The 19,994-nt window shown below is 46.3% G+C and overlaps 1 protein-coding gene across 1 annotated transcript; it reads right to left on the minus strand.

The window, feature by feature from the left end:
* Positions 1–2,851: 2,851 nt before the first annotated feature.
* LOC128325837 (uncharacterized) lies at positions 2,852–8,715 on the minus strand. Its single transcript, XM_053251672.1, has 2 exons — positions 7,489–8,715; positions 2,852–4,976 (listed from the first exon to the last, which is right to left on the minus strand). The coding sequence occupies exons 1-2, from the start codon at positions 7,913–7,915 to the stop codon at positions 4,009–4,011; spliced, it is 1,395 nt and encodes a 464-aa protein (XP_053107647.1). The 5' UTR covers positions 7,916–8,715; the 3' UTR covers positions 2,852–4,008.
* Between the last annotated feature and the right edge of the window lie 11,279 nt (positions 8,716–19,994).

Genomic DNA, 19,994 nt, shown 5'->3' on the forward strand with positions numbered 1-19,994 from the left:
ATAATGCACCTGATTTCAAGTTGGTTGATCTTACTAAAATGTACACTATGTTACTTAGGCTTGCTCTGGTTCGCGCCAACAGCCATGGTCTGTGACGATGCTTTTAGTCAAGTTGGGGAAAACAGCTCTGAAACCAATCTGCAAGTGTGCAATAACAAAGGATTGTGTGTTTTGGTAAAGGCAAGACCAGTGTTAGAGTACTTCTAAGGAAGCAACAGATTCGAGCCAGGCTTGTGAAAACAAAGTCACACATTCATTGAGATAGCAGAAGCATAATGCAAAATGGAAGCATTTGGCAATAAGTGCCAGGAATACAGACCATATCTGCAGACAATGTGGTTAAGGACTCAGATACGTTTAGGAATAACTAAATGAGGAACCCAAAAGAAGAAGGAACAATTATGTAGGCAAGGAAGGGGGAAAGGGGAGACAGGGATAGAGTACAGGGCCCAAGGATGGAAACAGGCCAGTTGAAGAGGTATTGGCAATCTATACTTCTTGTAGGTTCGAGTCAAACCAAGCTTGATTTGAACTGGGCTAATTCGACTGGTTCAAACTCTAACCGGACCAACCTCAAAAAAGGGGACAGTCCGACTTTGAACTGGACTGGGCCCAGTCCAATATGGAACAGTTTGACCTGGTTTGACCCAGTTCGAGAGGCTCTGCTTGTAAAGGGGAACCCGGTGAGGAGCGGCTGGTTTTAAAAGGGTTCTAAGAGCGGCTGGTGGGGCAGTGGAAGGGCACCTGACTGGCTTCAGAGGTGGTGGCAGCTTCTCTAAACCCCACTGGCACTCTGCCCCAGCAACGCAAGCCGGCAGTGGCCCGATTCCGGCCTCTGCAGATTTGACCATTTGCAACCTCACTGGATTCCCCTTTACAAGCAGAGTCCCTAGAACCGGGTTGAACCAGTTTGACCCAGTTCAGCCAAACAGACCGGACTGCCAGCCAATTCAACCAAACTGGCTCCTGGACCTGGACCAGAGGTTCGATTTGAATTCGGTTCAAATTTCAATTGAACCACAAAAAACGGTTCTGGGCACACCCCTAACTTCTTGGCTGGTCAAAGGAATTCGCTGATAAGAACTCAAGAGAACTGTGTCCTGTTATTTTGAAAACAGAGAAAGGGTGCTGCTTCCAAATCAAAAGAAGTGAGTGCTGCTTTGAAAAGTGACCTTCATATCTTCTCAGTATAGTTCCCTGCTTGCCAGTCACAAACAGAAGATCTCAAAAGGTTCTTCAGACATGAAAATCTATCCCTGGATCTCATTTATTTTAGCAAGGAGAGCAGGTCTGGTAAAGTCTGACATAATGAAGTGTCTCTCAGATTTTGCAGAGACTGCACTCATTCTGACATCAATGCAGTAGCTATTGATGGTTTTAACTTGGTGAAAATGTTCGACTCTAGTACTGCTCAAACATGGTAGGAGCATTCTGAGTTGGCTTTCTTGCCATACATACCAATCCAGCCCCAAGATAGGGATGGGCCTGGACCGGTCCGGAGGCCATTGAAATGGCCTCCGGACCAGCTCTGACCGGTCCAGACCTGGGTGGTCTGGATTGGGGGTGGGGGGTCACTTTAAGAGCGGCGGGAGGGTTTACTTACCCCTCCCGCCGCTTTCCGCCGTGGCGCCGTAATTAGTAGATTAATTGGGGCAGCAGGATACCTCCCTGCCTCCCCTTCCCCGCTGCGGCTCTGCAAAGCTCCCAGTAATGCTTTGCGCACGTGCATGTCGTGCGCGCGCTTCACGTCACTGACGTGCGCGCACACAAAGCATTACTGGGAGCTTTGCAGAGCCACAGTGGGGAAGGGGAAGGGGTGGCAGGGAGGTATCCTGCTGCCCCAATTACTCTACTAATTATGGCGCCACGGCAGAAAGCGGCGGAAGGGGTAAGTAAACCCTCCTGCCGCTCTTAAAGCGACCCCCCACCCCAGTGCCAGACCGCAGTGTGGCGGTTCCGTGCACACCCCTTCCCCAAGAGTCAGATCAAATGATGCTGTGTGAGTCATGTGTTACAAAGACATCCCAAAGAGAAGTGTGTTTGTGAAGGGAAGTCCAGGTGCGAATTATAGAGTATCTTTCTCAGCATGGGTGCTCACCAAGTAGCATGGCTTCTTCAGAGCTGATTTCAAAACACTGAAGTTTTCAGCTTTCCCCCAATACTTTATTTTGTCAGCCATTTTTACATGAATACTGTTTTTCCATGCATAACCATAATGTATTACTAGATTAATAATATGTCTATACAAAATAAATATATAAATTGATATGTTAATAATAAAAGTTGATGGTAGTTGATAGAAATACATAAAAATTAACAAGGACTTTTTTTTAAGGCATAGTATATAAGAAGTCCTCAAACATATGCTGGTTAATTCATTGATTCTTGTATTGTAAAATGTCCTCAGACATATGCTGACTGAATGATATCTGACAGAATCAACATGACTGAGTCCATGTTGACATTACCAGAGACCAACCTGGGGTGGGGGGACCATTGGCAATAGAAGATGAGAGAAGGTTTCCCACTCCCCTCAGGAATCTCAAAAACGAAAGGGCTGGACAAGTCTCTGAGTAATGCAGATTACTTGGGAAGACATTCTGGGAAGACTAAATAGGTTTGTTATGCATATCCTATGGAACATGCCTCAGGAAATTACAAGTAATCACTAGTACCCCTGCTAACTTACCAAAGAGACACCTTTTAAAGCGGTGATTCTCTTATATTTAGCAGGGGGAGAGCAACTGGCCCTATCCAGCCCCAGCACAGCATCCCTCCAGTGGCTGTTGCTGGTATCTGCCTTATGATTGTCACCAGACCCATAGCCCCAAGAAGACACGGACACAAAATATTGGTGTAACTTTATTGGCCACAACTTTATTTAACCAATTGAAACTTGAGTAGCAGACAAAAGAGGGGAACACTCCACCCCCCTTTTGACAGTGCGGGCCTCACAAAGACCGGGTTCAGATTTCTCAGTCCTAGCCCAAGGCCTAAACGGGCAACACTCCGGAAAGAAGCAGGTAAGAACCCACTTCTATCCCTTCACGATCAACCCCTAAGGGTCTGGACACTTCCAGGGGTTTGCATCTCCCAGACCGCTGAGCCCTAGGATTTGTGAAGTCCTGAAGCTGGTTTAATGGCCATCATCCCTGGGCTGTGAGAACCACAAGGGAGCGATTGACCACTCAACTGATTAAAACTGCCCAAGGGTGCTTACCGATGTTAAATCCCCTTTTTTTGATAACCCAGCCCTCACTGTCCCTGCCACCCAGGCAGGCTATGCCACCTAGGCAGGTTAGCCTAGCTTAACCTGCCAGCCCCAAGACTCTCCAACACTATGCCAAGCCCCTTCTTCAGATTGGACAAATAAATGTCATACCCCTCAACCGATAAGTGGATGGCATCAGGCTGAAACAGCAGGGGCTGGGCATAGCAAAGGCCCGGCTGCGGTATATGCGCCCTGCCTGCTGCAACCACCGCCTTTCCAATCGTGGCAGAAGCTTTACGCCTTGCCCTTTTGACCCCCTGCAAACTGCAAGCCGCGCTGCAAACCCTGTGCTGAAGCCATTCCACCCATATAACATGAACCCCGGGCATCCATGACTTTAAAGTTAGAAAATCCGAGGAGGCCTGCCTTATGATGGACAGCACCGTTCACTGACTCAAGTTGTTTTCACCCAAGTGAAGCACCAAAACCTGAGAAGGGGTTCTTCTAGCTAAATAATCACCCAACACTGGGAGTAACTGGTCCCAAAGCATCCCACGCATCCCCAGCCAGTAAATTGAGACTTGCTGGCCCAACCCAAGCTGGGTGCTGAACTTGGAGGTGCTGGCCCATTTGAAGGCCCAGAAAACCAAAGAGTGGCTGCAAATGAGGACACACACTGAAGACATTGTCCCACCAGCACCTGCCAAGAGAACATATATATTAGAACAAACCAGCAGCTGCTGGCTCTAAGCGCTGAAGCGTGGATAACAACCCAGCCGCCGCTGGGAACCAGCGCCTTAGCGCACATAACGCAGAAATACTTTTGAGCGCCACCACCCAATCCGCCTAACGGCAGCATCTGGCAAGCCTAGACGACTGCCGGTAGTTGCTGCACCTATCCTAAAATTGTGCAGACTAAAATCCTGCATTGACTCCCCAAGGGAGGAAAGTACCACTTTCGGCACAGACCACAGTTGGAACTGTGTCAACGGACGGCCATCCATATGTACAAAAAGGCAGCCCTCAGTGTAGGGTTGCAAGGCCAGATAACGCCACAACATGGCCACAGGGCACACACCCGGATCACTGGCAGCGGACAACACCACCACCTGTCCCTTAGCTCTCTGATCTGCTTTAGAAGATCGCAGGAGTAGCGGTGCCTCAGCATCTTTAAGAAGCAAATCCTGAAACTGCAGCCACCTCTCTCGTGACGCCCTCCCGCTGCGAGGCAAAACTTTGCTAGGCCGAAAAGCCCCCCCAAATGAGACCAACGTGGCCGCCCTAAAAAGGATCACCTCCCATTCTGAACTACAGGCCCCTTGCAACCTGTCTACCATCGTAGTCACCAACTCAAAGGTCAGAGGTTGCCTCTGATCCACGCATTTGGGTAGCCCCCTGGCCCAACACTCTAGCATACGGCATACCCGGCAGTCCCCGGTGCTATCAGCAACCCCCATGGCTTGGGCCGTAAAGAACAAAGCGGACACATACCCTGCTAATGTTGAAACCACCCTACCTGCCTCATGTAAATGAACCAAGAACTGCATTATATGTGCAGGAGGAACAGGCCAAACCTCTGGGAGGCCCTTGCCTTTTCTGAAAACAGCAAACGCAGCCACCTTGGTGAAATAGCCAACCCTAATACTGGGCGCCAATGAGGCTTCAATGGCCTGCTGGGTCTTCACTTGCCAAGCTGCCACAGGGCTTCTGGCATGGGCTCTGGTTCTGCCAAAGTTTCGGGTGCCAGGTCCCTGAATCTGTCCACCTGGAAACAAGACAGGGCATCAGCGATTTCACTCTGAAGCCCCGGGACATGTCTAGCCACAAAAAGAATATTAAACTTACGACACTGCAGTACAAAAACCCAAAGCAGACCCATAACCCTCTGTGAATGCGAAGTTTGAGCATTAACAACCTGTACAACTGCTTGGTTGTCGCACCAAAATCTCACTGTGGAGTTGTCTAGCTTGGATGCCCATAGCTTGGGTGCCCAACTGTGAGCACAATGGGAAATAGCTCTAAAAAGGTAAGGTCCCTAGTTATTCCCCGGGCAGCCCAATTTGGAGGCCACTTTGCTGCGTACCACTGGCCGCGAAAGTATACACCAAAACCTATTCCTCCAGCAGCATCGGAGTGGATCTGGAGCTCAGCCTCCAGAAGTTGCTCCCTCCTCCAAAAAGACACTCCACTGAAGTTCCTGAGGAATTCCTCCCAAACAACTAAATCCTCCCTAATGCCCATATTAAGCTGCACCCGATGACGAGGCACCCTAAGGCCTGCCATCAAGTCACAAAGCCTCCTCAGGAAGCCCGACCAGGGGCCATGACCCTACAAGCAAAATTGAGGTGCCCAACCACTACCTGCAATTCCTTTAGTGTTGCCTTATGGGCCCTACTGAGGGCCCTTACTGAATTAAGCAAAGCAGCCAATTTTTCTTGAGGCAGCCGGGAACAACCCTCCAATGTATGCAATTCAATCCCTAAGGAGGCTAATCTAGTGGCATGACCTTCTGTCTTATCCTGCACTAAGGGAACCCTCAATTCCTGCATCAGGTGAATGAAACCATCCAATAACTGATGACATTCAGCCAAGCCCGGCCCACCACTAGAAAGTCATCTAGGAAATGAGCCGTGGATCGCAAACCAGTCCTTTGTCGCAAGCACCATTCTAAGAATGTGCTAAAAGCCTCAAATGCTGCACACGAAATTGAACAGCCCATCAGAAGGGCCCGATCAAAATAATATTTGCCCTCAAAAGAAAACCCCAGGAGGTCAAAGTCTGCCGGATGTACTGGCAGCAGGCGAAATGCAGACTCAATGTTGCAGTTTGCCAGAAGGGCACCCACCCCACACCTGTGCACCACTAGCACGGCCTCATCAAAGGAGGTATATCAGACCAAGCACAAGTGGTCGGGGATGCCGTCATTAACAGATGCCCCCTTCGAGTAAGACAGGTGATGGATAAGCCTAAACTGACCCGGGACCTTTTTGGGAACAACCCCAAGAGGGGACACCCTCAAGTTAGGAAATGGGGGGTGTCAAAGGGGCCAAGCACCCTACTGGCCACCACCTCCTTCTCTATCTTCTTCCTAACCACAGCTTCCATACCTTCAACTGAACTCAAACTGTTGGCCATAAAGGCAACCCGCCTGGATTCTGATGGAATCCTAAAGCCATTTGAAAAACCACTGTATATAAAGGCCGCCGCCCCCCTATCAGGTTAGTTCCGCAGCCACAACTCTAACACTGGCAACTTAACTGGACTGGGGCCCTTTTCCCGCAGGTGGGGGAAGGGGATTACCTTTTCTGTTACCCCCTGGCCGATTCCTGGGACCAGAACCCCATCCTCTAGCCCGTGGGCAGGCAGAGCTTGGGTACTTTGCGCCACACAAGCCACAGGCATGGCGGAACTTACAGGGGGATCTGGAACACTTACCCCTGTGGTTAAACTCCCAACAGACCAGCTGGGGTTGAACCTACTGCTGGCCCCCACTGGCCTGGGTGAGAGCACCCAAAGGCCATGACAGCAAATGCCCGCTATCTGACCTCTCACCCTCCACCAGGCAGGAGGGGGACATTATAAGAAGCCAAGATTCCTGGAGGGGAGCATCCCATGGTAAGGCGGGGTCCAAGGCAGCGCGCATGCAGAAATTTTCATCATAGTGGAGCCATGCGGAGCCAGAAAAATCGGAAACAGCCCAGTGAATGATATCCAGGTATTTAATTAACGCTAGCCCTCTGGCCGGCTGTGCCCGCAGGACCACCCCCATATATATATATAGTATACCCAGATAGCAAATTATTCCATGTTTTCTCCACGGGCTTCCGTTTGGTAACCTCATGGTCCTTACATGACTCCCCCTCCTTGTGTTTAACCTCAGGTTCCCTAAACTGAAGGCTGAACATATCTACGTATTCGCCCCTCACTATCTTATCCTTGGTGGCGGGTAATAACTGGTCACCCAGGGGGGGCCCAACAGCCCCATAAGGGGAATGCTGTGGTGAAGGCAACACACCCACTGGATAAAATCCCACTCCTGCAGTGGAACTTACCATGGTTGGCGTGCCAGGAACCGCCGAGCCTTGCCAAGCTTGCTCAGCCATGCCTTGTGTACTAGCTAAAACCCCAGGGAACCCATGTAAATCCCCCTCTTGCCATGTGTGTGTGGGTGATGTCTAGAATGGGGGGGGTGCCCCAGCCCCCCAAAGAAGGTATCGGCCAGGGATACATAGGCCACAAGCCGGTACCCTCCATGGGCAATGGTGTGGTGTTGTCACCTGGCATGGAATCGCTCCCTCCACTGGGATCCACAAGCACTGATTGGACTCGTGTTGGCATTTCCACTGGCACAGGACCAGCCGGACTGCTGGGCTCCAAACGGGAAGGATCCCCTCCATCGACCGGCTTGACAGGCGCTGCTCTACTTTCCAGAGATGTAAGCCTGTCAGACAGAGACTTCAGCAGCTGCACTTTAACAGCCCCTCTGGTCCGCTTACCAGGCCTGGAGGGCACCCCGGATGGACCCGCCCCATTATCTGAGGGATCCTTCTTGGCCTGCTCCAGTGCCACCATCCGCTGGATAAAGCCCCTAATTTGGGCCATATCCACATCATCTTCGTCAGAGGAAGAAGGCTGGGGAACGGGTTGGCGAGGGGGCCTAGTTGGCTGACCACCAGTCTTGCCCCGGGCCTTCTTGGGAGGCATGTTTGATAACTAGAATGCCAATGTACAACAGATAAAGTCCCCAAGGTGGGATCACCCCGCTCCTTGAAGAGCCGCCACACCACAAGGCCAACAGGCCCCAACTATCTGGTAGCCACTAATATAGACACTGGCCTGAACCCCAGGCCCAGTACCCACTGAGAAGAGAGGGCCCCGAGAGAGGGCCAGGTCAGGCCCAGAATTTAATAAGGCCCGAACTTAGGCCGTGTGGCCTCTGCTGGAAGCCTTTCGGCTTTTCAGCCACCCAGCCCAAATCAGGCCGATGCGCCACACAGCCGCCACAAACTAGGCCACGCAAAGGCCCCCACGCCCACAACGAGCTAGGCCTGGCCAGGTGCCACCCCCCAAAAGAGCCCCCAAACCACTGCTGGCACCACTGCGCCACTGCCGGAGCCGCTCCTTGATCACTGGCTGGCTCTGATGTCAGCCCCAAATGCTCCCTCAGGAGCCGCCGCTGCTCGAGCTGCTGCTGCCGAGCCCGATCAGCCCAGAGTCCTAACAGCGGAGCTACAGTGAAGAGCTCCGCTGATATGGAAAGCCAGGCCCCGACTGATTGTTTGGGGCGGGGAGCAACAGTAGCTGCAACCTAAGCCCCGCCCCCTAAGGGTACCTGGCAAATCAGAGGACTTCTGGGGCTCATGCATAGGCAGGGCTGGGACAAACAGCCCTCCCTGCAGCACGAGGCCTTGGAAGGGGCATTCTTTTTAGATTGTGAGCCCTTTGAGGACCATCTCCCTGTTTGATGAACAGTAGATTGGCTTTAACCTCTAAAATGCTCCATCCAGACTTCTTCCATTGTCACCTATGTTATAGTGAAACCAGGAGTCTAGCCTTCTCATGTTCAGCATCTTGCACGGTCTGAATAGTTCCTGCAGTTTTTGCATCGCATACAGCCACTGCTAAGATAAGCCACCTGATTCACCTGAAAGACAGTTGCATTGGATTAATGTATTTTGCCTAGCCCCTCTTTTTGTAACTTGTCTTTTTCTCTGATTTGTTATTCCCTGTGTCAATTAACTCCCGCCTGTCTTAGAAAACATGCCTATGTAGCATTGCCTTGTTAAGCAGCTAGTTCAACAACAGACTCACTAGAAGTCATGTCTTTTAGAGCTCTGTAGTTGTTCCATTCATTTCCATGATCATAATTGAATGTCCTACTTTTCTATGTTGTTATACATGCAAGTGAGTTTAGACTATTGAAATTTCCCACCTTAACAATTTGGTTTGCTAGAAATAAAGTTAGGTACCTATTCTACTGATTCCCCAAATGAGAATATATATATTTGATTGTCATTCAATAAATGTATAATAATTTGCATTAGAAGCATTGTCTTTTCCGCATCCACACCGTTAGCCCTCATGGTAAAGTTCCCACAGCATGCACAGAGGAAAGCTGGTCTTTTGGTAGCAAGTATGACTTGTCCCCTCAGTTAAGCAGGGCTTGCCCTGGCGGCATCTGAATGGGAGACTTAATGTGTGAGCATTGTAAGATATTCCCCTAAGGGGATGGAGCCGCTCTGGGAAGAGCAAAAGGTTCCAAGTTCCCTCCCTGGCTTCTCCAAGATAGGGCTGAGAGAGATTCCTGCCTGCAACCTTGGAGAAGCCACAGTCAGTCTGTGAAGACAATACTGAGCTAGATAGACTAATGGTCTGACTCAGTATATGGCAGCTTCTTATGTTTTTATGTCTTATTATCTATATATATAATTATCCTGGGTGTGCCTTTTGAACGTTCGTCCCGGCAGCCCAGCTGATTGGCTGGGCTGCAGGGGCGCCTGACTGGGTAAGGCACACCCAGGAGAATTGACTGGCTGGGCAGACAGCGGCGGTGGGCCTGGCCTGGCCCGGTCGCGAAGGCGAGGTGGCGGGACTGGCCTGGCCCGGCCGCGGATGCGAGGCGGCGGCTGTCAGGCCTGGCCAGGTCGCGGATGCGAGGCGGCGGCTGTCGGGCCTGGCCAGGCCGCGGATGTGAGGTGGCGGCTGGCGGGCCCGGCCAGGTCGCGGATGCGAGGCGGCGGCTGGCGGGCCCGGCTAGGCCACTGGCAGCGGCAGCCGCACTCGGCCCCGCCGGAGATGGGGGTGGTGGTGGAGAGAGATAGATAGCGTGTGGAGGTGTCCGGAGCCGTGCGGATGCCTGAAGCCATTGCCTTGAGAGGCAGCAGCAGCAAGGGAAGCTGGCGGGACTCAAGGACGGGCAAACTCCAGCAAACACAGGGAACAGAGACAGAGGAAGAAGGGAGGCTGGTGGGAATCAGCCGGCATATTCAGGAACAGAGGAAGAAGGGCAGCTGGGGTGGGACTCGGGGAACGGCAAACAGAGCAAACAAACCGAGCGGCAGCGAGCGAGGGAGGCAGGTGGAATCGGCAGACTTGGGGAACAAAAGGGAAAGGGAAAGGAAAGGAACAAAAGTAAAGGCAGAGGAAACCGACCACAAAGAGGGGTGGCTGGCAGGTAAATGAATGTCAAATGAAGCCCAAAATCGCTGGGAGAATCAAGGAGATGAGGGAGACGACAACACTGGCTAGGATAAGGGGCCGTTAAAAACCGTTTGGACTGTGAGGGCACGTTGCTGACCTTCCTGCCCCCCAAAGAAAAAAACCAATGCCATGGTTCCGGGCCCCCCTCCCGCCCTAAAAAACACCAGCCAGTCTTCCACACTCCACACCAACAAAAAACAAAAAATCCTCAGCTCCCAGTAACCCCTTAAAAAAAAAAAAAAAAAAAAACCACCACGGGACTGCATCGACCAGCTACTGGCAGCTTCCCTCCAAAAAACCCAGTCTTCCTGATACCCTCATTTTTTTAAAAAAAATTTTTAAGGGAGCCACAGCTCTCAGTCATCCCACCAAAAAAAGGGACTGTGTGGGCCAGCATTGCCTACAATGCTGGGAAATGTGAGCACAAACAACTGCGGTGGGGGGCGGTGAGAGTGAGCGAGAGGGGGGGGAGAGAGAGAGTTGTGGAGGGCAAGAGCAAGTGAGAGAGTTGTGGGGGTGGAGAAAGCGAACAAGAGAGTTGTGGGGGGAGCTGTGCAAAGAGAACTGCAGAAAGATAACACAGACACAAGCACAAAATGAAGAATAGCCAAACAAAGCCACAAAAACCATACATTCACAGACTAAGTAACACAGAAAACCCAGCATAAATCATCAAACAAGCAGGAAGAGAAACACCTTTGCCCCAACCAAAAAAAAAAAAAAAAGTGAAAATGCTTTAACTGGCTGACACAAAACTCTAAAATGACCCACGCTTACTAGAGACACTGTGCCCGGCAATGCAGAAATGCCTACAGACAAATCATACAAACAGAGCAGCAAAACAAAGCCTCACTGACTATACACTAACAAGCTAAGACACAGAGAAATCCAAGCCAACATCAGCTATAAGAAAAAACATGAACATCAACAAAGCAGCAATGACAAAAACACCCCTGTGCAAAAACTTGATGCACCTGCCCACCCCACAAAGAAAACCTAGAATAAAGTGTACCAATGCTCAGAAAGGACTGCAGAAATACATTGTATACACAACAGAAACGGAACAACCAACCAAACAAATTCTCCCAACTAAACTCCAAAAAGTAAGTAAACTACCACACAGATGCTCTGTGTGGGTTCAGCTAGTTATTATTATTGTTGTTTACAAAGTCAGACAGGTGTTATTGACTGGTTTGTTTTATCCAGACATTGAGTCCTTCCCAAGTACCTGGGATTGCTGAATTTTATTATCAATATTGTTGCTGTTATTATTATAGATATCATCGCAGACTATAGGCTGTTCCCAGTAAAGTTGCTTTTTGTAATTGGCTGATGATGGTTTCTGTGGCCCCTATGGTATTGAGGTGCTCTTCAAGGTGTTTTGGAATTGCACCTAGGGCACCAATTACCACTGGGATTATTTTGGTCTTCTTCTGCCACAGCCTTTCAATTTCAATTTGTAGATCTTTGTATTTTGTGATTTTTTCTATTTCTTTTTCTTCTGTTCTGCCATCACCTGGTATTGCTATGTCAATTATTTTAACTTGTTTTTCTTTCTTCTCAACTACAGTTATATCTGGTGTATTGTGTGGCAGATGTTTGTCTGTTTGTAGCTGGAAGTCCCATAATATTTTTGTATCTTCATTTTCTTCAACTTTTTCAGTTTTATGGTCCCACCAATTTTTGCTACAGGTAGCTTGTATTTTTTGCAGATGTCCCAGTGTATCATCCCTGCTTCCTTGTCATGCCTTTGTTTGTAGTCAGTCTGTGTGATCTTTTTACAACAGCTGATTAGATGGTCCATTGTTCCATCTGCTTCTTTACAAAGGTGGCACTTGCTGTTTGTTGTTGATTTTTCTACTTTTGCTCTTATTGCATTTGTTCTTAGTGCCTGTTCTTGCACAGCCAATATTAAACTCTCTGTTTCTTTCTTCAGGTTGCCATTCTTAAGCCATTGCCAGGTCTTGGTGATGTCTGATTTTCCACTTATATTGTGCAAATATTGACCATGCAGTGGCTGATTTTTCCATTTTTCTGCCCGATTCTTGACTGGTTTTTTCTTGTAGGCCTGCTTTGTTTCATTGGTGTTGAATAGTTTCTCGTTATTGACCATTTTAAATGCATCTTCTTCACTGTCCTTGATATATTCTTCAAGGCCTCTTTTCTCCTCCTCTACTGTTTGATGGACTTGCAGCATTCCTCTTCCACCTGAGCTGTGAGGGAGGTATAGCCTATCTACATCACTGTGGGGGTGCAAAGCATGATTGATGGTCATGATTTTCCTGGTCTTCTCTAGCTCTGCCTGGGTCCAGTCTATTATTCCTGCAGTGCATCTGATAATAGGTATAGCCGAGGTGTTTATGGCTTGTATGGTGTTCCCACCATTGAGTTTGAACTTTAGGATTTTTCTAACTCTCCTGATGTATTCACTTCCCATTTTTCTTTTAACTTCAGTGTGTGCAATGTTATCAGCCTGGAGAATGCCCAAGTATTTGTAATGTTCTTCTCTTCCAGGTTCTTGATCTTGCTTCCATTGGGCAGTTCTATTCCTTCTGTTTTTGTTATTTTTAACTCTGTTCATTATTAATGCCGCACACTTGTCTAGTCCTAACTCCATTGCTATATGGCTACGGAGAGTGTTTAGCAGTGATTCGATTTCTGATTGGGACTTTCCATAGAACTTCAAATCATCCATGTAAAGCAGATGGTTTATTTTACTTGATGTTTTAGATGTTTGGTATCCGAGGCCTATTTTGTTTAGTATTTGGGAAAGTGGAGTCATGGCGATTACAAACAACAGAGGGGATAGTGAGTCCCCTTGGAAAATGCCTCTTCTAATGCTAACCTGTCCAAGTGTTTCGACATTGATTGTTAACTGTGTACTCCACATGCTCATTGTTTTTTAAAATAAATATCTGAATGTTTTTGCTGACACCAGTTGTTTCTAAACATTTTAGTATCCATGTGTGAGGCAATGAGTCGAAGGCTTTCTTGTAGCCAATCCATGCAACACTTAGATTTGTTTTTCTTCTCTTGCAATTTTCTAAAATCATTTGGTCAATCAGCAGCTGGTCTTTTGTGCCTCTGGTGTTCATGTAATTTCCTTTCTGTTCAACTGGAAGCTGCTCATTAGTTAATAAGTGTTGCATTACTTCATCTGCTATTATTCCAGTTAATAATTTGAACATGGTTGGCAGGCAGGTTATTATCGGTCTATAATTATTTGGAATTGCACCTTTTGCTGGGTCTTTCATGATGAGATGAGTTTTCCCACTTGTTAGCCATTGTTCAATATCACCTCCTTGCAAAATGTGATTGAACTGTTTTGATATTTGTTTATGAAGGCTTGTTAGGTGTTTAAGCCAAAAGCCATGCAGTTCATCGTTGCCCGGTGCAGTCTGATTTTTTATTTTCTTTGCTCTTTCACTTATTATTATAAGTGCTATTATTATATCTTCCATTTGTTGGTTACATTTTTCGACCTCTTTTACCCAGCCTGCTTTTTTATTATAATCTATTGGATTGTCTCATAATTTCTCCCAGAATTGCAGTGTTTTCTTCTTTATTTGGTGTTTCTACGTTTCTTGTAGTTTCTCCTTCTATGCTTTGGTAGAAACGTCTCTGATTCGATTGGAATTGGAGATTCTGCCTTTGTTGTGTAATTCTGGCTTCGTATTGGCTAATCTTCTTTGACACTGCTGTTATTTGCTGCTTTATTATTTCCAGGACTTCTCGAATTTTCCTTTAATCTAGATGGTACTTTTGGATCAGATACTGTTTGGTGTTTTCATTCTTCGGCTTCTTGTCTTTCATATCTTTCAATTTACTAGCATCTGATCTGAACCTGGAGATTTTATTTTCTAATCTAATCTTCCATTCAGGTGATGTACTACTTTCTTTTTTGACAGGTCCACTGATCTTTTATCCGAGCTCTTGTGTTGTTATTGTTGCTGCACTGTACATTAGTTGGTTTGTTTCTTGCAAATTATTGGTTGTTATTTCTGCAAGTGCAGCATTGACATCTTTTAATGCCTGAGCAAGTTGTTTTTTGGCCACTGTTTTTTGAGCTGGAATCCGAGCCCTGGTGGTTGTTTGGTTTATGTGCCCCGTTATTTTTTTGCTTTAGTTTTTGTTGCTTTTCTGTTAAATGGCATTCAGGTTTTTGAGGTGAAGGCAAAGGGGAGGTTGCCTGGTTTTGATTTTGAAACAGTTCAGCAACAGTGGCATCCTCTATTTCCAACACCTCCTTCACCAGCGCCTGAGCAACTTCTTCAGTTGGTGGTAATTCTTCTTCCATTGCTTGCTTGCTTGCTTGCTTGTTTGTTTGTTTGTTTGTTTGTTTGTTTGATTTCTATACCGCCCTTCCAAAAATGGCTCAGGGCAGTTTACAAAGAGAAACAACAAAAAAATAAGATGGCTCCTTGAGGCTGTGTTGCTCTTTGCAGTTCTTTCAGCTCAACTTCTGTGGATATTTTATTTCTTATTATGAATCTTCTCTGGTCTGCTAGCCTTTGTTCTGTTATTTCTGTATCTGGATGCTTCTCTTTCCAAATTTGTTATATTCTTTTAAAATAACCTCTTCTAGTTGGACTAGACTTGTAATAGCAGATTATTATTTCCTTGTTGGGCATTTTTTGTATCCCCCCCCGCCCAGTTAAGTGGCATTTCTTCCAGTAACCCTGCAGTCGCCAGCCTTGGTTTCTCAATTGAAGATCCTGAGTCCTGTAACCCACTTGCCACCAGATGTCCAGGGACTCCAGCACCTGATGACCCAGGCGACGACCGATCCGGTATAGATTTATTAAAGTTACGTCTCACCATATTGTTAATGGGAGAGGCACTCTTCGTCTGGCTCCTCTGATGAGACCTGTCCAGTATGGTTGGACCTCCGGCATAGCTCTCACCTTCCTCAGAGCACGCAAGCCCCACAACCACGCCAAGGTAGTGCCTCACTGGGGGATGATGATGATGATGATTTGTTCAATTTCTATACCGCCCTTCCAAAAATGGCTCAGGGCGGTTTACCCAGAAAAATAATAAATAAATAAGAGGGATCCCTGTCCCCAAAGCACTCACAATCTAAAAGAAACATAAGATAGACACCAGCAACAGTCACTGGAGGTACTGTGTTGGGGGCGAATAGAGCCATTTATTCTCCGCCTGCTAAATAAAGAGGATCACCACATTAAAAGGTGCTTCTTTGCCAAGTTAGTAGGGGTTAAAATGTCATAACATGGAGTATGGTACTCCAGGCAAGGAAACTATCTCTTTAGGCTTTCCATCCCTCAAAAATAAGGCAAAGCTTGTGACAGGTAGCCAAACTGGTTAGGAATAGGAGGAGTTCATTTGGCTTGGGAATGTTTTAGAAAAACATTCTGTAGCTTGAGAGCTTTCCAAGGTACTGTAGTACCCTCTCTCAGACCAGGCTCTTGCTTTCTTGCTTTCTGACCTTTCTTCAGCTCCTGATTCCCACATAGACATAGCTCCCATTTATCGAGCGGACAAGTTGGCATGCCTGAATCACCTCTAGACCAGTGCAACTGATCACCCTCGTGAGTCTCTCCTGAGCTTGAATGCATGAGTTGGCCCTCACAAGCAGGGCCGGCCCTAGGGTTTTTGGCACCTTAGGCAAAGTTTGATGTTGGTGCCCAGCTGCCGGCTGAGAAGTGTGAAGCCTCAGCTTTTAATTTGAGCCACACAGGCAGCTAATTCATGAAGTTGAATGACCTGCCCACACAAATGGCCAGTGAATGATTATCCCACGCTGGTTTGAGAATCCAGTGGGACAGTGTTTCCCATCTGTTATGAGGGCAAAACTCTAACACTTCAGAGATGAAAAGATGCTGCTGTTAATTTGGAAATCCAGTCCAAGATCATTTCTTTTTGGAAATGAATGCTGAGGCAGGCAATTCATATATTCCACAGAGGGAGTACAGCTTATGATTCTAGCTGTTTATTGGGGACTGAGGTGCAATGAGGAAATAAGACTATGTATTTTGGAGTACAGAATGTGCAGACCCTTTGAGGGACAGGATGTAGTATTACACATTACATTCTTATACCACTGTGCAGTACTTCAGTGATGCCATACAAGAGGGAAGGAAATAATAACTGGCAGTGCTCTATTCTGGCACTGTTTCTGTACCTCCCCCCCATGAATTGGTGCTTAAGGCGATGGCCTAGGTCTGCCTAGTGGACAGGCCAGCCCTGCTCACAAGACAGGAAACATGGCAAAGGTCTCCATTCTCAAATTCCCCATTGTCAATGAACACATACAAGGTTGAATTCCTATCCAGGATGTTAGGTAGAATTGAAGGTTTAGCTGCTCTCACCCACATGAGGGCTAAAATGGAGTTATTTCACCACTGCCACCATTTCATGGACCAGATGCATGCATTAATTCATGTGACTGCCACTAATATGTTGAGTTTGGCCTTTAAAGTTATGAATACACGGGGAACTATTCTTAAAGTGTTCTATTGAATTGGTCAATAATTTAGAAAATTAAGCACTCTTTATTACAGTTTTCCTTCATCAATAAATATATATTGTGTCTGAATGACTAACATATTTATTTGATGTTATCTTTTGTCAAAGTTCATGTGAACTTCTGTTCAGTATATTTGCCCCAAGTAGATTCATAGCAGTCCATTTTGACAAGCTAATCATGTATTAAGTTAAGACCATCCAACTCATTTAAAATTCTATATTGTAGTTAATTAGAGCTAGGGAAGGACCAAAATCAGAACCTTAAATTGGTCTCTGTTGCATTCTGCAGTGAGGAGGATGGCTATGAATCCTTGTACCAGCTCAGGGCAGGTTGTGTACAAAAATTCCATAAGAAGAATCCTTGAGAGCTGAAGCCCAGTGAACCCTAACTAATTAAATCGTCAAGTCTGCATTCACAACTAAATCAAATCTCCACTCAAATCTCTGCCCACTTGTTTCTAAAAAAATATATCAGACAGTGTGTGTTTAATGGAAATCATGAGAGCATCACCTTCTTGGATCAGACCAAAGGGCCATCTACTGAAGCACTCTTTCTATTTCCAGCAGCAGCAGCCATGATAAGAAAACATGCTAGAAATTACACTATGTATGTACACTATATTAATTTATAGCAAGAAAAGGGAAGCAAGATGCTTGCTTCCAAAGTAATTTGGCTGACTATTGTTTTAATGCTGGACTATGGACCTCTGAACTGATAGAAGGGCAATTTTTATTTTCATAACATGAACATCCAATATAGTTGTAGCTACAGAATGGAATAAAATTCTCCAGCTCATTAACTATAATTGCACAGTGTGTATGGCTGTACACATAATTATCCAACTCCATGGGAAGGCAGTATAATAAGTTGCCATACAGAAAACTTTATTGTGAGCAAACATTTTCTAATGGCATGACTGTATGTGACAATATTTCCACTAAGTATTAAATTTCCAGTATGCCATTCCTGTTGGAATGAGTGTTGACTAACAGGTTAGGTAGGATCCTTCTGAGATAACCTACTAGGGTAATTAAAGTACTGAAAAATATTCACATAATTTACTAGTATTCAGTGTGCATAAAAGTTATATTAATATCCTTTCCAATGATATTCAGCCTTTATAATGAGGACTTACTATTGCCCTGCAGCACAACAATCCTATGTAGTCAGGATCCTCCCAAAATAATCAAATAAATTCTGAGTAAATATTATGTTCATCTCTAATTGTATTATAACCAGTGAAATCAAATACCAGAATCTCTAGCTCTTTTTAATAAAGGAGGCTGCCATTCAGAATACAGTCTCATGAATCTGAATTGCCCAGATCTGCAGAAGTGGAGAGTGGGAAAGTCCGAAATGCCTGGATCAAATTGTTAACATGATGCATATGCAGGGCATTTGTGTTGTCAAGATATCCAGATTGAAACAGCAATCATTGTTATATGATTGCAGATATCAGCAGAGTTGTGTGAATTAGTTCATACTACTACTACTACTACTACTACTACTACTATTATTATTAATTATTATTATTATTATTATTATTATTATTATTAATTCAATTTCTATACTGCCCTTCCAAAAATGGCTCAGGACTTTTTACTCAGAGAAACAACAAATAAGATGGATCCCTGTCCCTAAAGGGCTCACAGTCTAAAAAGAAACATAAGACAGACACCAGCAACTGTCACTGGAGGTACTGTGCTAGGGGTGGATAGGGCCAGTTACTCTCCCCCTGCTAAATAAAGAGAATCACCACGTTAAAAGGTGCCTCTTTGCCAAGTTAGCAGGGGTTAGCAAATAGAAATGCTGTTTTGAAAAGGATTTGTTTGTTTGTATACCTAAGGGCTTAAACATTCCTATTAGGATTTTTGACTTTTTAAAACTCTCTGGAAAATAGATCCCTATGCCATATCACTATCTGTTCTTGAAAGACTCCTCAGTTTCCAAAATGGTTTGCCATCCAGCATGAGGAGCTGCTGTTCAAGATATGCAAACAGCCAAAGGTATAAAGAATTTGTTGTGGAGTTCTTTGGATGCCAGATGGCACTATCACATGACTATATTCCCATGAATGGTGATTCACTTACACGAATTGTTCTGAGACCCAAACTATATGTTACTTTAAACACATTTTTGCTCCCTGCCATGTGTGTTAATAGCAGCTACAGGAGGTGCTGATCTGAGTTGGGGCCATAGCAAATGAGGAGTGTGTGTGTGTGTGTGTGTGTGTGTGTGTGTGTGTGTGTGTGTGTGTGATAAACCCTGTAGTCCATTCCCTGAAAATAACTGCTGTAGGAGTGAAATCAATAGTAGTTTCCCTCCTGCAGCGAATGGCAGCTTTGATGGGCAACTTTCATTGGGACTGCTTTGAGGGGGGAAAGGGCTAACCCCCTCTCCTCCCTATGTGACAAGGCTTAGATTTGCATGAAGTTCCCTGAGGCAATAAAACACACAGAGGGACAGGGAGATAAATGTTTAAAGTCCTGTTTAGTATGGCCCTGCTAATGGCTTGGATTCAGAGAGTCCTGAGGAGGAAGAGGAGGAGGAGGAGGAGCATCCTTCTACACAAGTGGAGAATCTTGATTTCGGCAGATTTCCCCCCAGCTGCATCTCTCTGCTAAATGCCATGTAAAATGTCATTCTGGATAATCCCCTGACCTGTAGGAGTGCTTTGTGGGATACACTGGGCTACAGCTAGAAAGAGTAAGCAGAGTAAGACCACTATACAGGTGATCCACTGGAAGCTACCAATGTCTCCCATTGATCAGAATGGATGTAGGCACTCTACAGGTAGCAGCAGAGGGATGGGGGGTGTTAGCTCAGCATTGTGCAGCTAGCAGCACTGAGCACAGACTGCAGATATTGTTAGAGAGCTGGGTGGGGGTGAGATTTATCTGCTCCAGCTACAGAGGAAGTGAACAGGTAAAGGGACACTGCTAATTAATATTGTCTGGAGACATGGAGTCACAGTTCCAAATAAAGCAGGACATCTGTCAGGGAGATAGAGAAGACCTACATGCTTGGTTGCTAACTTCATACAGGAAGTTGGAGAAGGGAGAAGAAGGAAGTCTGTCTTTTCAGGTGAGAAAA

The sequence above is a fragment of the Hemicordylus capensis genome, chromosome 5 (assembly GCF_027244095.1).
Source record: "Hemicordylus capensis ecotype Gifberg chromosome 5, rHemCap1.1.pri, whole genome shotgun sequence".
Classification (NCBI taxonomy): domain Eukaryota; kingdom Metazoa; phylum Chordata; class Lepidosauria; order Squamata; family Cordylidae; genus Hemicordylus; species Hemicordylus capensis.